Raw genomic sequence first — 16,802 nt, 5'->3', positions numbered from 1 at the left:
CATACCAACAATCAATACGAAACTAACGATTTTAAATTGGCTCACCACTTTAGTAGCCTATTGGTCCCAAGCAAACGATTAACGTACCCTATTCTAGTTGAAATTCTATTACTACACTATGTTTGTTTTGATTCGCTATGAAAGTTTGACAGATAACATCAGGGGTGTGTGGATTCATGCAGAACATGCAGGGGTGAGTGAAATAGCTTGGGACTGCTTGGGACCGTTGTTCTGGTACTGAGTGAGCCAAAAATAATAATGATTTTCTTCGGGACCCAGTGGTCTTAGAGTTACCTCTATGGTCATACCCCGAGCTTCTTCCGATGCGAAGGTATCCGGGAACACAAACCAAACGGCCCATCGACCGTTAGACGTCACGAGTATAGTGAGGAGAGAGAGAGAGAGAGAGAGAGAGAGAGAGAGAGAGAGAGAGATAGAAGAGCCGTCGCGGAAAGTACCGAAGTACGCGACCGGCTTGCGAACCAAGTCGAAGGAAAGGAACCGACTGGACTGTGAAAAGTTAAGAAAACTGCCCAGAAGGGAGCTGAGGTAGGTGAAGGAGTGGCTGTGGAAGAACCAAAAGTGGGAAGAATAAAGGTACCTGTAGCTAAACAAGTGTTGTGTGTGTTGGATATTTGAGTGTTTCTTTGGCCGCGATATTTGAGCGCGTATGCCGACCCTAAGGCAGTGTAGACAGGGTCTCATTAGTGCTGGGCAGGGAGTACCCCATTTGTTACAAAGGAATAATTTTTATCTAGGGGTAAGACAGGTTTCAATCATGAGTAATTTTTGAGCAAATCTTGAGTTACTCTGAGTTACTCGCGTTGCTCAGTAATGAATATCGTTGTCAAAATGAAAATCTGTATCGCAGCAACTCAGTTGAACAGGTTTCTCTCCGTATTTACATATTTGTGATTCTGCTCAAGCAAAAATAAACAACAGAATAGTTCTCGATGATCTAGGAAGAAGAATACGGGTTTTGATGAGGCTACAACTTATCGACGATATAAGTTATAACACAATCCTTATCGTGACTACCGAATGTAATAATCATTTCTTTAAATCCATATTATAGTTTATGAAGTTCGTTTGATCGATACATACATTGGAACATAGACAAACGTTTTCGTCGTGGGTCTCCTGCCCGTGCAATGAGATGGACTGAATTGAACCCGCACGACCGTTTTAGATTATTCAGGAAAAAAGAAAATTGAGGCTACTTAGTTATTTTTTGAGTAAATACGAGTAACTCATAGTAAATATATTAGCACAGAGTATAGCTGACTTGCACCTAGATTTTTATCAGCACTGGATAAACATCATTCCGTCTATAACGTTTTTCAAGATGGCCGCTAGAGGACATGTTTTATAGACTTATTATACCAACGTCATTATTCACTGTGGAGGTTCAACCAAACAAAGCCGGTTCATCTCCACATGTAATTGTCAAGAAGAATGCAGTAGGCGAGGTATTGCCCATTTGATTGAAAACTGATGGGAAGTTTTGTGTGCAAGTGTAGCTTCGCATCGCATCTAACTCGCGACTCCGGATTAGTGCAGTGCTAAGAGGACTAGGTATTTCCATAGAGGTAACTCTAAGACCAGAAGACCCCGAAGAAACGTGCTCAACTTTTAGGCTCAGCTCTGGTACTATCTTCGGTCCCAAGCTAATCGATGCACCCTTCGAAACATAGGAAAATCCACGAACCCCTCATTTTATCTGTCAAACTTTCATAGCGAATCAAAACAAACATTGTGTAGTACTGGAATTTTGACTAGAATGGGGTACGTTAAACGATTTGCTTGGGACCAATAGGCTAGTCAAGTAGTGAGCCAATTTAGAATCGTTAGTTTCCACCGGTTGGTATTTCCGTTTAATCTAATTGTTTCAATCAAGTGGTCGAAAAAGAGGAGGTTATTATTGAGGAAATCTCCCCGTTAATCATGGGAAGTTTCGGGTCCTTATGGACTCCCTTGAGAAGCCCAACGGATATCCCAGTGAATTCGAATAAACTATCCGAGAAGTCCTATAAACGCCTCCAAGCACAATTTGTTTGCATCAAAAAAATCCTTTTCTCCACTTTAATTGTTCCAACATAGATTTCAGGAGAACCGCTTCGGCATCCGGGAGGGACCTTAATTATTACTTTTCGATTTCTCATATAAAATTCGTGTGAAATAGTATTCCGTATCGCATCATTTTTTTCCTCTACTTGACTTGATCCAGAATTGATTCTGAAGGAACTTGTCCGGAAGATTAAAAAGTCCATATGTACTTCCAAAGGATCTGCGAAGTTCGCTTTTCAATTAAAAATGCATTTGAATTGATGTTTCACATCACATAAATCGTCTATTCCAGTGGTGAAGTACGATCACAGCAAGCGACGATTATTTGATGTTGTTTGCTACTCAAGAATTTCAAGAGTATCAAATAAATTATTTGGTAAAAAAGCCCATCACACTATTTTAAAAAATTGCCAAATAAATGGAATGACTTATACAAACCAAATATTAGCCATAGTAATATTTGGACAAATGTATTTTTCAAAATTTGCCGAATATTTGACGTCTTGTCAAACAGTGTGATGTCAGCTAAGGCAAATTTACTGAAAATTTGTACACGTCCTTTTTTATTGTATTATGAATCTAAAAATTCTAGATGTGCGTGATTCTGAATATTTTATTTTTTAAATCTTTATATGTATAGAGTTCAATAAATACATCTGAAAAAAAAGTCAAGTAGTTTAGGTGTACCAGTTATGGCTATACGTTCCTATTATGATGTGTTCCAATTGTGGCCTATGGCATTCCCATAGGCCATAAATGGAATACACCATAATAGGAGTCCCGCCAAGAGAAAGTGTTGCGAACAAGCAGCACTGTTTGTGATATATTTTTCGTCAGAGTAAACGGCAACCAGATTTTTTGCGTTAGCATCGGATGACTTTCATTCAGAAGTAGAAAATTTGATGTCGATAACAGAGCTTCTGGGAGACAAAAATAATTATAGAACCTGAAAAAGTGCATGGTATAACTTATAAATACCACAATGTATTAAATAAAGCGAAGAAATGTTTTCTAAACTTACTAAAATATTGTAAGTAATGAATGCAATACTTGACAGTTCGATTGGTACTTCTGGCTTCACTCTTGGCGGGACTCTTCCCAAGTAACAATTTTGGTTTCATGAGGGTTCTGTAGACCATGATTTAGACTTGTAGAATGCTATAAAACCGCAATAAAACCTGCAATGTCACTTGGGTTATTATAACCATAGAGGTAACTCTAAGACCACTGGGTCCCGAAGAAAATCATTATTATTTTTGGCTCACTCAGTACCAGAACAACGGTCCCAAGCAGTCCCAAGCTGTTTCACTCACCCCTACATGTTCTGCATGAATCCACACACCCCTGATGTTATCTGTCAAACTTTCATAGCGAATCAAAACAAACATAGTGTAGTAATAGAATTTCAACTAGAATAGGGTACGTTAATCGTTTGCTTGGGACCAATAGGCTACTAAAGTGGTGAGCCAATTTAAAATCGTTAGTTTCGTATGGATTGTTGTTATAACATCGACTCTGCACAGTTAGAAAAAATTACCCAACGGCCAGTTCACTTTTACCTACTTTTGACTAGTTTGTCTCCTTTCCTCCTTCTAATGTTGTCAAAAACGGAGGAGCAAAACCACCCAACAAGGGTTGTAAAGTGTGGGAACCCAACGTTGAGTAAAATCATATTTACCTACTGTTGGGTACAACTAACTTACTTTTGGGTTGAAAGCGAGTGGAAAATTCCATACGAATTGCACACAAGTAAATGAAAATTACTTTGACCCACTTTACCTACTTTTGGGTTCCTGCACTGTAGTGCCGAGATGAGTGAAAAGAACTTAATTTTGGGTACTTTTTTCTAACCGTGTGGTGCATTGTACCATGTGTCCTACACTGAACCAAAACATCCGCAATACTTCGAATGATTATTGCATTGCTCGAGCCCTTTAACAATATGCATTCGAATTTCGGATGATTTTCTAATGGTTGAATTCGACGTCAGATGATGAACATCCATATGACTGTCATCTAAATACAGGATGATTTTCGTTTGAAAATTAGTTATAAAACATACGGCACTCAGAGGACAAACATTTAAGAATAGGGTGACATGTGAGTGCTTTTAATTAGATTTATAATTTGATTATCTACAATTCCATACTGAATAGCCATAATAAGCCATTACATTATGGATACAAAATTTTCGTCGTGGAGAAAACCTCCTCCACCACGAATTAGCCAAACATTGGTTTTCATCCTTTACCTATGTTCGTAATAGCTCTGATAGCGATGCATATGCTTCCACCTCGTTTGTCAGCTGAGATCAGCAAATGACGTTCGATAGAATTATTTACATCATCGTTTTGAATGATTTGCGTTATGGGGCTGAACCAATACCATATGCATTTCCATTTAGTATGACAGTCATTCTGCAGAGCATTACGCATTTCAACTGAAGGCCCTATCCCTTCCCATAAGAGGAAAATCATCTGATATCAAAACAACCGTCATCCGGTTGCAGCTATCATTCAAAAAAGCGATTTCGGTGTTTTGTTTTGAATGGTCTGCGGTTTCATTCGATCAGAGGATGATGTTTGTGTACAGTGTAACACCATATTGCCCTCGGACCCAGCGTTGCCAGATTGTTTTAAAGTTAATCGGTATCAAAGGTTTTTATAAATCGGTATTTATCGGTATTTACTATTTTAATTTATAAAATAAATTCAAACATTTAGCTGTTTTTGAAAGCGAAAATTTTAACTTTTGGACTATGATCGGAAAATTCTGAAAGAAAACTTTGGGGAATGTTAGGATTAGCTTCTGAAGGAACATCCAGAGAAAAAAGAAAGAAGCTCTTCTGGAGAAATTTGAGAAAAGTTCTAAGAAAAGTCGGAGAAACATCCGGGAACTACCAAGACAAGAATTGAGAAACTTCTAGTGAATATTCAAAGAAACCATCGGAAAAAATAGGATGTCACATCCAAAGAAAGCCAGAAAAGTTTCGGAAAATAGAAGTAAATTCCAGAAGTAGCCAGTTCTAGAGGAAGCCAGAAGAAGTTCGCATAAACCTTCCAATAAAAGTCGAAAATCTATGGCTTATGGACACACTTCTAGAAGCGGCACCGGTGGTGTCGTGGTATGCGTGATTTCCTCTCACCCAGCAGGCCTGGGTTCAATCCCAGTCGGTGCCGCCGGGATGTTCTGAGGCATAACATCTCTGATCACGCTTTCCTTTGGAAGGGAAGTAAAGCCGTTGGTCCCCGGTTCATGAGTTGATGGGTCGATAGGTAGTGGTGTGGGAGCTGCCTCCCTGGCGTCGGTAGCATTGTGGTGCTCAGCACGGAAATCAAGATCGACGGAAAACAAATCAAGGAAAAAAAAGACACACTTCCAGAAGAAGACGGAAGAAACTTCCTAAGACGCTGGCAGACCCTAAGGCAGATTGCAAGAAACTTCTGGGAGAAATTCGGAACAGTCGAAAGAAACAAGGACATAATTCCGGAAGAAAGAGATTTCTGGGAGATGTTCTAATGATCCAGCAAATTTTCCTGATATTCATAAAACATCCCTGAAGACCCCCTCAATGCCCCTGAAGTTTTCGGAACATTCCTGAAATGCATGTAGGAATATTCCATAATTCCACGGAATTTCTTAAAAGTTCTTGTAATTTTCTTGAAGTTAATGGGTACATACTCGGAACTTCCTTGATTATAATGAGGCTACCTGAATATATATAATCATCTTTGAAGGTATCTGGACTTTCTTGACGTGCTCACATAATTTTCTTGAATTTATTGTATCATTAGCATTGAAGATTGCTGATCTTCCCGATTTTTAAAATTTTAATTCATGGCACTGCCAATAAAAAGCACGGAGTTTCACATAAAATGTTCTAATGTTCATGTAACTTCCCTTACGTTTCCTAAATTTATGGAACATTTCCTGAGTTTCTTGGAAATTCTTTAAAATGTTTCTGATATTTTCGTAGGTTCACTGGAGTTCGCTGGACTTTTCTTGAAATTTTCGGGTTTTGGAATTTGAACAGAAGTTAATGAAACTATCTTTAATTTATCGCAACTTACTCAAAAATCTAGACTTTTACGAAGTTTCAGAACTTCTTAAAAGTTCCTGCAGCTAGTGTGAATCCGCAATAAACATCTGGAAACATCCCTGAAGTTCAGGGGAAGTTGAAAAAAAAAAAAATGGTGTGAGAAAACAAAGGCGATGGCTGAAGAAGCTTCCAAGGGAAGTTGAAATAAGTTTTCGGGAGGAATCGAAAATTAAGTTATGGTGTAAGGTAGAAGAAAATTCCAGGCAAAAGGTAGAAGAAAATTCAGGAAGTAAAATATGAACAAAAACTTTAGAAAGTTAAATAATGTTTAAAAAGTATTTCGCGATTCTATAAGAATAACCGGAAAGAGCCATCGGCAGTTTCTCGATTCATGGGTAGCCAAAAACGGTGAAGAAATGAAAACATTAGTCAAAAGAGTATCAAGCATATGACATTTTCAAAGATGATTTTTTTTAAGAATTTTGAGGGCTCCAAAATTTTAGGTTATTCAAAAAGATGCAAGTCTCTCACAGTAATTTTCTCCGAAATTCGAGCGTGGGTAGGCAAACATAATTTTAATCATTCAAAAAATCGCTATGAATCGGTATACAATTTCAAAAATCGGTATTCTGAGGAATCTCATCTGTACATCGGTATCTAGTTCGGAAATCGGTATATCTGGCATCGCTGCTCGAACCACAAAACCGGAGTCGCGAGTAAGCAGTGATGAGAAGCTACATTTGCGAAGCCAGAGAAAAAGTGCTGCCAGAAAAAAATATGCAACTGAAACCCGTCGAACGGAGAACAGATCAAATCTCGGGTAATCTGGCATCAATGGAGTAGGAACCATGGACGATTTTTCGTGCTCATGCTCATAAATACTCGTGAGCAATTGTAAGAAAATTAATAGATTGCCCTTATAAAACCTCGACAAAAACTATTGTGCACCTAAACACAGTGGGTCGTATGAATAAAAGAGATTGCTTTACTTTCCCCAAACGAAAAACACGGGAGACTTTACTTTCTTTATTCATACGGTTCAGTATTTTGGAGATCACAGCGTTGTATTTTGAGGATGGGCATCACTCATGTAAAAGAGGGCTGCATAACCTTAGAAAATTCACCATTGGCCAGTTTCAATTCAGTAAAAGCTACGATGCTTTTTTGCTTTCCTTGAAGCAGGTTTACTTTAACCAAACTTCCCGCCCACACCTGCTGCAACGAAACCCTAGAAATGTGTCTCATCCGATCATTTGATTGGTCTTCGGGAGGTTCTCCACTTTGGTGGAAATATCGCCCCCAACTCCTACACTCTGCTTCTCCATCTGACATTCGTCAGCTGGAGTTTATCATTTCCGGTTTTGCTTCAATTCTCGTTTGCTCGATTGTGCTGCGGTTTCCGGTTTGGTTGTTGTTGTTGTTGTTGTTGTTCGCGTTGCCCGTTCTGCACCTGTTTGCTGTTTTCTTCTAATAAGTTTCATAGGAAAAAATTCTCTGTCTCTCTTTCTCTATATATTGTGTATAGTAATAGCCTACTGTCCTAATTTCGCTGGACTTAACACTAGTTCCGGTTCGTTCTTGGTAGTGGTCGCGGCTGATGGTGATGATTGTAGCAATGGGGATGTCGTGGTGACGGTGTTGGTACCTAGCGTGAGCGGATCGTACTGATTGGGACTGGGGGAAGAAATGGCCGAGCCTGCTCCGCCGCCCATGGGCGGTGGTGATAGGAGATAGCTGCTACTGCTACTGCTACTGTTGTTATGCATGTGACCGGAAGTGTACGGTGGCGTCAGGGGGGAAATGTGGGACATGAACGCTGCCGCACTGGGTAGATACGAGGTCGACGGCAGCGGTGATAGTGATCCGGGCACCTGCGTGTGGTTGTTGTTTATGCTGGGAGCTACGATCGCTCCGAAGGCGGACGTGGACGAGGTTGATTGTGTTGGCAGCACTGTCAGCAGCGTACCACTACCAGCGGACGACTTCGGTGCTCCGTCCAGCGGTGTGGTCATCGGTACCGTGAGGGTTGATTGTTGCATTTGTTTGGTAGGTGAACTCACCGGCGTGGGACCGATGATCATCAGCGAGGTTTCCATCAACAGACTACCGCTGCTGGAGCCAGCACCACCTGGCGAAAGGGATGAAGACCCATCGGCTGCCGATCCGGAGTCTTTGGGCTTCTGCTGGTTGACCGAGGTTCGCTGCCTTCGAAGCTTGCTGTCCTTTCGCTGGTGGTGGGAACTGGCAGAATGGGAATGGTCATCCTCGCCGGTAAGATCTATCACCTGGACGTCGGAACCCTGTGGGTGGTGCCTGTGACTTCGGTCATCATCGGCGTCGTCTTCACCGTCCGATATACTAACGATGTCTATCACACTAAGCGTATCAGCCCTGAGGGGGTCGATTTTCTTTAGCTCTAAAGGTGGTTCTGGGGGAGGTTGGAAAGGGGAATCGGTTGTAAGTATAGGTTCGTATGGAGGTACGATGCAGTTACCTTCTACTTTTTCCGGTTCCTTGATGATTGGGACGATGCGATTGGATGAAACTTTCTGCTCGTTCTGTAGAAACAATGAAGTGGTCGCTATCTGCCGAAGTGCTTCCACGCCCTCGTACGTCTTGGTTTTCACTATCGACTTGGGGTAGATTTGTGGCTGTTTAGTCTTGGAATGAAACAAGTTTTGAGGGTCAATATGGTGGGAGTTCATATAGTAGTAAGGATGTGCGACCAAGTCGACGTCCTTGATGGTTTTCGAATTGCAGAGCTGCCATCATGGCTCGGCATGGTCAGTCGGTATTTCAACCAGGGTACATACCGGTATGTGAGGTCCGCGTGCTATCGATACTCGTTTGCTGTCGCCACGCAACAGGGAAGTCCGGTGATCGGCGTCTATTTTAGCGTTCTTCTTATTTCGCGCTCTACGACTAGATGAGAAACAGTGTGACGGACATATACAAAACAGGATACGCAATATACAACAAAATAAGCCGAGACCTAAACCGGAACGAGACAAGACGATTTTTTTGGGTTAAGTCAACAACTTCTTATTAGTTATTAAGTAGCCCCGTCCTTACCGATTAACGATGGTCCGATTAGTCTTAGTTCAACCGTTTTGAATCCTTTCTCGCCGGTACCGACGAACGCTATAACTAATCCAATTGCTATCGTACCTAAACCTACGTAAAGGAAGGCATTGGCGAATGAACTGGGGCCTCTCAGCACACCGAGTAAGTCTTCATCGTCCGAGGAGCCACCAACGGATGAGTCTTGTATCTGGAAGAGAAATGCAAACGCTTCAAATGTTGACGACAAACGGCTAAACGGTCCATTTAATCGCAGCAACCGTCTTACCCGATTACGTTTGACCCATCGTCGATGGCAGGAGGCGGGTGTTTCTTGCACGCTGCATCGTCTACCGCGTTCCAGCCATGCGGCACGACCTTGGGCACACTGTTTTTCGTTCGATACAAGGGGTAAAGGAATAGAAGAAAACACATAGAAACATTCAATTAGTACCGTCGTTTTCCGTCTCCGATGGGGCTTACACCTATCACGCCAATTGTTGCAATATTTAGACTGGTTTCGAATAACATCTAGCTATGCCACACGGGTATTCATTACATACGATATCTCATTCAACACTTGACTCACATTGAGAAACGTTACATAATTTTGTTTATGAAGCTGCCTTAGATCCTACTGCGCGTTTATTTGATTGTACGAATTTTGTTTGCTTAAATTAATATTTTATCAACAACTATCATTTAAAATTTTGTAAACTTAACTAAGTTGGTAGCATAGTGATTATATTTAGTGTAAAATAGAAAAATAGAAAGAGAAAAAGCTTACCCATAGCAGAAGAACTTTGTGCAAGAACGCCGCGTGATGCGCTTCGTTTTATCAGCATTCTTTTTTTTTTGTTAGAGAAGAAGAGTTGCGAAAGATTGCTTACTTTGCAATGGTGATATTGCTTCTGGTGAAGGGTGCAGAGTTAGAGGAATGATTGTCAGGAACACTAATTCGAAACTAAACGCTAGAATAGCAATCCCACTACTTGAAGCGATATGTACGTACGGTTGTGGTGTGTTTTGGTTGTTGGCTGTTCTGTTGTTGTGTTGTATCGGTTGTGTTTGAGTGATTCTGGTTTTGTTAATCGATATTTATGCAATTTACGAAAACTCTTCGAGTTTCACTCTTTTCAAGATCAAGGGGCATATCAAACGATTTTTTTTTACTATTAATACATCCAAAGTTGTAGGTTTATCTTCATAAAAAGAGAGGGTTTGTGCGGATTATGGGTGAAAATTATACATAAATTCCAAATTAGAAACGATTGTTTTCTTGGTATACTAAAGTAATAAATAAAAAGGCCTACAAACATTGAATAAATGGTTGGATTAAGAAAAGTGATTCAGAGGGCATGGATAATATGGATTAATGGTGATGACTAAGTATTGTGTAAATTTGACATCTTTCACATGTAATACAGAAGTTTCCTTTGTTTTGGAACTTTTAAAAAATTTGGCAGATGAATAATAATGATAAAATCCTGTGTTGACTTATCCTTTTCTAAATCCCGTGCTTGATAACATTTTCAAGATATGTACGTACTGACATACCCCAGGCTGCGATAGGCTAATCTATGACGAACTTCAACCACGTAACTTTGAAGTCGTAACACTGCAGGAACTTTGCTGGACGGGACAAAAGGTATGGAAAAGCGGGCATCTAGCAGCTACTTTCTACCAGAGCTGTGGCACCACCAACGAGCTGGGAACCGGCTTTGTAGTGCTGGGTAAGATGCGCCGACGCGTGATTGGTTGGCAGCCGATCAACGCGAGGATGTGCAAGTTGAGGATTAAGGGCCGTTTCTTCAACTACAGCATCATCAACGTGCACTGCCCACACGAAGGGAGACCCGACGACTGTTCGCAACGGGACGTCAAAATCGTCATCGGCGACATGAACGCACAGGTAGGACGGGAGGCAATGTATAGACCGGTTATCGGCCAAACAACGTGCATGCCGTATCGAACGACAACGGCCAACGATGCGTGAACTTTGCAGCCTCTCGGGGTATGGTAGTTCGAAGTACCTTTTTCCCCCGCAAGGATATCCACAAAGCCACCTGGAGATCACCTGACCAACACACAGAAAACCAAATCGATCACGTTCTAATAGACGGGAAATTCTTCTCCGACATTATCAACGTCCGCACGTACCGCAGTGCGAACATAGATTCGGACCACTACCTAGTTGCAGTATGCATGCGCTTTAAACTCTTGACGGTGCATAACACCCGTCGAAGTCGAACGCCGCGACCCAACATTGAGCAACTACGGGACGCCGGAGTTGCCCAGGACTACGCGCAGCAGCTAGAAGTTGCACTACCCACGGAAGAGCAGTTTGGCGCAGCTTCTCTTATCCGTTCGGCCATAGGTAGTACTGCTGCAGCGGAACTAGGTACTGCAATCCCGGACCGAAGAAAGGGCTGTTTTGACGGCGAATGCAAACTGTTAGTAGAAGAGAAGAATGCAGCACGGGCGAGAATGCTGCAACACCGCACGAGATTGAATGTGGAGCGATACAGACAAGCGCGGAACAGACAAAACTCAGTTTTCCGAAGGAAGAAGCGTCAGCATTAAGACCGAGATCGCGAGGCGATGGAAAATCTGTACCGCGTAAACGACACACGGAAGTTCTACGGGAAGCTAAATAGTTCGCGCAAAGGCTACGTGCCGCAAGCCAATATGTGCAAGGACTTGGGCGGTAACCTTCTCACGAACGAGTGTGAGGTGATTGAGAGGTGGAAGCAGTACTATGGCGAGCACCTCAACGGTGAAGCAGCACAAAACGAAGGTGGCACGGCAACATACCTTGGAGCACGCGCAGAAGACGACAGGCTACCGGCCCCTGATCTTCAAGAAGTTGAGGAGGAGATCGTTCGGCTGAAGAACAACAAAGCAACTGGTGTAGATCAACTTCCAAGCGGGCTATTAAAATACGGTGGTAAAGCACTGGCTAGAGCGCTGCACTGGGTAATTGCCAAGAAGTGGGAGGAGGAGATATTACCGGAGGAGTGGATGGAAGGTGTCGTATGCCCAATCTACAAAAAGGGCGACAAGTTGGATTGCTGCAACTGCCGCGCGATCACACTGTTGAGGTACTCTCTTAAATTCTATGCCGCCGTCTGTCACCATTTGCAAGAGAGTTCGTGGGGCAATACCAAGCGGGATTTATGGGTGCCCGCGCTACCACGGACCAAATTTTCGCGATTCGGCAGGTTCTGCAGAAATGCCGCGAATACAACGTGCCCACACATCATTTGTTCATCGATTTCAAATCCGCATACGACACAATCGATCGAGATCAGCTATGGCAGATTATGCACGAGTACGGATTTCCGGATAAACTGACGCGATTGGTCAAGGCGACGATGGATCGAGTGATGTGCGTTGTTCGAATATCGGAGACACTCTCGAGTCCCTTTGAATCTCGAAGGGGGTTACGGCAAGGTGATGGACTTTCGTGTCTGCTTATTCAACATCGCGTTAGAAGGTATGATCAGAAGAGCTGGGATAGACACGAGTGGCACGATCTTCAGGAAGTCCATCCAGCTTCTTGGCTTCGCCGATGACATTGACGTCATGACACGGAACTCTGAGACGATGGCGGATACGTACATCAGACTGAAGGCTGAAGCTAGGCGGATTGAACTTGCCATCAACGCATCAAAAACAAAATACATGAAAGGAAGAGGTTCTAGGGAAGGCAATGTTAGCCTCCCACCCCGAGTTCAGATTGACGGTGACGAAATCGAGGTGGTCGATGAGTTCGTGTATTTGGGCTCACTGGTGACCGCCGAAAATGATACCAGCAGAGAAATTCAAAGACGCATTATGGCAGGGAATCGTGCCTACTTTGGACTCCGGAGGACGCTCCGGTCGAATAAAATTCGCCGCCGCACGAAGTTGACTGTCTGCAAGATGCTGATTAGACCGGTGTTCCTCTACGGCCACGAGACCTGGGCTATGCTCGTGGAGGATTAACGCGCCCTTGGTGTTTTCGAACGGAAGGTGTTGCGTACCAGCCCAGCCCCCCATGGATTTGTTCGTGTTCAACCTTTAATACCAAGATAACATCCCTTATAAATAAAAAAAAAATGCCATAAGGCACTCCAGGAAAGACCACGATAAATTCCAAGGCATTGCCAGGAGAAAAAGCAAGGGAATTAAAGATGGAATTTTAAAATAAATTACTGGAGAAATTCCATTTGATCACCAAGAAGATTTCAGAGGATTAAAACTAGTGTAGTATGGCTCCCTCATTAACTTTAAAAACCATTTGAGGCAAATTCATATCTAAAAAATTAGCATAGATTAGCAACTTCAAAAGCCTCATACATTCAGTCTAAATGATAAATGGATCATCTTCAAAGATCTTGTGTGCCATCTTGTTTTACTGAATCTCAGCAAAATAAATTGCAGAACTACTCGGCTGTTGGAATCTCGGCGAAAAAATTTAAGTGTGTACACACTTAATCTAGCTCGGTAAAATCTCCAACAGCCGATTACCTCGGCATTTACTTTTGCGGATATCTCTGAAAATATCTGTTTGTTAGCTGATATCTCAGCAAAATGTTATTTGTTAGCTGAGTCTCGGCAATTGTTTCACTGAATCTCAGCAAAATAAATTGCAGAACTGCTCGGCTGTTGGAATCTCGGCGTAGGAAATTATAGATAGAAATCTATTTCTAAAAGTATTCGAATTTAACTTCTAAAGTATTTCCGTGGAAACTCCAAAGGAATTCTAACAAAGAAGAAATCCACGGGAACTTCAATAGAACTCATAGAATAATACCAAGATAACATCAGGGTTATATAATAACAAAAATATGCCAGAAGGCATTCCAGATTTCAAAGGATTAAAACTATTGTTCCATTGTATTGTTCCATGGGAAATCTTAACGAAATGTCTAAACAGTGTCGATAAGTGACACCACAGACAAACAGACATAACACTCATAATCATATTCTTCGCAAATAAGGTTTTAGTTGGGAATGTTCTCGCATTTGTCATGGTGGCGCCACTGAAGCATTAAGCAAGTCACCACATTTCTAACTTATCAGTGATGCCAGTTCTTTTTCAGGTCAATTTAGTAGTCAGCTCTTGGGGACCAATGCATCCCGCTGGAGACACGAATCACATACTAATCTTAATAAAGCTCGATTCAAAGTAAAGCTGGACGCACGATTTAATACACCACCGCGCCCCTGGTGGTTGGAACAAAAAAACGTTTGACAGGCATTTGTTGGTGTTTTATTGACGAAGAAATTCGGGAAAAGTTTTTCTCGATTGATCCACGCATCCCGAAATTACGGATCATGGAACTTGAGAAAAGAAAATTAATTGTGCACAAACATCTAGAGAACCCTTCGTGGTCTTCCTCAAAAATAGCAAAAGTGTTAAGACTCCCAAAGTCAACGGTGAGTCTTGTAATCAAACGTTACAAGGATACTCTGAGTGTGGAATAGAGCACAGCGCATCTATCATAAAAGTGGCACAAGGGACAAAGAGCTGAGGAGAAAGGTGTTGAGGTACGTGAAAAGCAACCCAGGTGTCTCCATACGTGATTTGGCAAAGAAAAACGATTCCAACTTTTCCACCGTGCGTAACATCCTTTCAAGAGAAGGATATAAGTCTTTTTGTGCCAGTAAACATCCGAATCGCTCCCTGAAACAAAATTTAGTGGCCAAAAAGCAAGCACGATTACTATACGAACGAGTTTTGACGAAATTTGATGGCTGTATTTTAATGGATGACGAAACATATGTCAAAATGGATTATAAACAAATCCCCGGACGAAAATTTTACCTGTCAACTGGTCATGGGGATGTCCTTTCCAGGTATAAATTTGTTTTTGCTGATAAGTTTGCTCGGAAACTAATGATTTGGCAAGGAATCTGCAGTTGTGGCCTTAAAACCAAGGTTTTCATCACATCTCACACAATGACGTCTGAAAAGCGGATTTTACCCTTCATTCGGTAACACAAGACCAACGTTATATTTTGGCCGGATCTAACCAGCTGCCAGTACTCTAAGGAGGTACTTGAATGGTATGCTGCAAACAATGTTAATTTCGTCGCCAAAGGGATTAATCCTCCGAATTGCCCCGAGTTCAGACCGATCGAAAAATATTGGGCAATTATCAAGCGAAAACTTCGAGGATGCGGTAAAGAAGTGACAAATGCACAGCAAATGCGTTTAAAGTGGAATAAGTTCGCCGGTACAGTGTCACCAGCGACTGTGCAGATCATGATGGCATCGATCACAAGTTAAGTGCGACAGTTCGTTCGAAACGGTGAAATGTAATAACTTGTTATACATCGTTTGAATGCTGAATAAATACCCTTTTGTGTGACGTTTTGATCAATCATGTATGTTGTTTAATTTTTGAGTTATGATCCCTTCAATGCGTCCAAATTTACTTTGAATCGGGATTTAATACAGAAAAAAAGTTGCTGAATATTATATCCAAACAGCAGTATATTGGTCAATTCGATTGTTGTGTAACATAACGCATCGTACAGTACACATAATTTGAGAACAAATCAAGTTGATGAGTGTAATATTGAATCCACTTTTACCAGTAAATCATCATGAATAACATTGATTGATGCATATTATATTTGTTTACTTTGTACACATTAAAGTGTTTAGCAGTCGTAGAAATAGCACTCATTTCTGAAACATTCTCAAGAAACCAAAAGTTCCGCATCGTATAAAGTACCTACATACTACCTACAGAACTGGTTGCTTAAGAAGCTAAATAAAGCACAAGAGGAACTTCAGGCTCCAAAAAGTACCGATGCGTTCTTTTAGCAACTTGAAGTTCAAACAAAGTTCCAAAAAGTAGCCCTAAGCACTTGTTAAGAATTTCACGCAAGGCTGTAAACATGGCTGCAACATCCCTACGGAACTTCTTATCTACTTTAAAGTTTCTTAAAAGTTCTCTTCTAAACTTCTTAGCAACTTTAAAGTTTCTTAAAAGTTCGGTCTAAACTCCACATAAAACAATCTTCACAAGTCTTTCTTTGTAACAGTATTTCATGTACGTAAGTATGAAAGGATCAGTGGTTTAAATAAATCATAATTCTTATATTTATGCAGTGCATAAATATTCAATCCAAACAATAAAATAAATAAAGAGCATTTCCTGGATTCGAATCTTTGTACTTGTCATGCGAGCTACAAACGCTAATCACTGCGTCACAAGCCTGCTGGGGTACCATGCGGGAAACCACCAAACCACCAAAAAATTCATCAAAGTGTTGTGTTTCGTGTTCACGACAGTCAGCCGGCACTGAAAACTTTAGCAGTATCCGGGACAACCGCTCTTTTTAATATATTTCAGATGACATAGCGGTTCATGCTCACGCAGAAGGACTGGGTTCTAGTATCAGCTTCTAATACAAATAATACTAATAAATAAAAAACTAATAGAAACAAATTTCATAAACTAACTAAGTATACAATTTGTGTAAAGGACAAAAACTATTTTTTGAGTATTTTATAACAGTGACGTTTAAGTTCTGTCAGAAGCTGATTACCCAAGTAACCAAAAATTCCGCATTCAACGATTAAAATTACTTCCAAGTTCCATGAGGTTCAAATAAAGTTCCGACAGAACTTTCAAGT

The 16,802-nt window shown here is 41.4% G+C and overlaps 1 protein-coding gene across 2 annotated transcripts in view; it reads right to left on the bottom strand.

Annotated features, from left to right (window-relative positions):
* Positions 1-7,120: 7,120 nt before the first annotated feature.
* LOC135699491 (uncharacterized) overlaps positions 7,121-16,802 on the bottom strand; it is an 813,870-nt gene continuing 804,188 nt past the window's right edge. For both annotated transcript variants that reach the window (XM_065219772.1, XM_065219773.1), the window contains 5 exons: positions 9,456-9,554; positions 9,179-9,377; positions 8,920-9,098; positions 8,601-8,766; positions 7,121-8,534 (listed from right to left, as the gene is read on the bottom strand). In XM_065219772.1, the coding sequence (XP_065075844.1) occupies positions 7,639-8,534; positions 8,601-8,766; positions 8,920-9,098; positions 9,179-9,377; positions 9,456-9,554 (1,539 nt within the window). In that variant the 3' untranslated portion in view covers positions 7,121-7,638. The remainder of the gene's footprint in view (positions 8,535-8,600; positions 8,767-8,919; positions 9,099-9,178; positions 9,378-9,455; positions 9,555-16,802) is intronic.

The sequence above is a fragment of the Ochlerotatus camptorhynchus genome, unplaced genomic scaffold (genome assembly GCF_037179485.1).
Source record: "Ochlerotatus camptorhynchus isolate MF236.1 unplaced genomic scaffold, CSIRO-AGI_Acam_v1.1 ptg000111l, whole genome shotgun sequence".
NCBI classification, from domain to species: domain Eukaryota; kingdom Metazoa; phylum Arthropoda; class Insecta; order Diptera; family Culicidae; genus Ochlerotatus; species Ochlerotatus camptorhynchus.
Note: the sequence above shows the minus strand (reverse complement) of the source record. Positions and strands in the feature narration are given on the sequence as shown.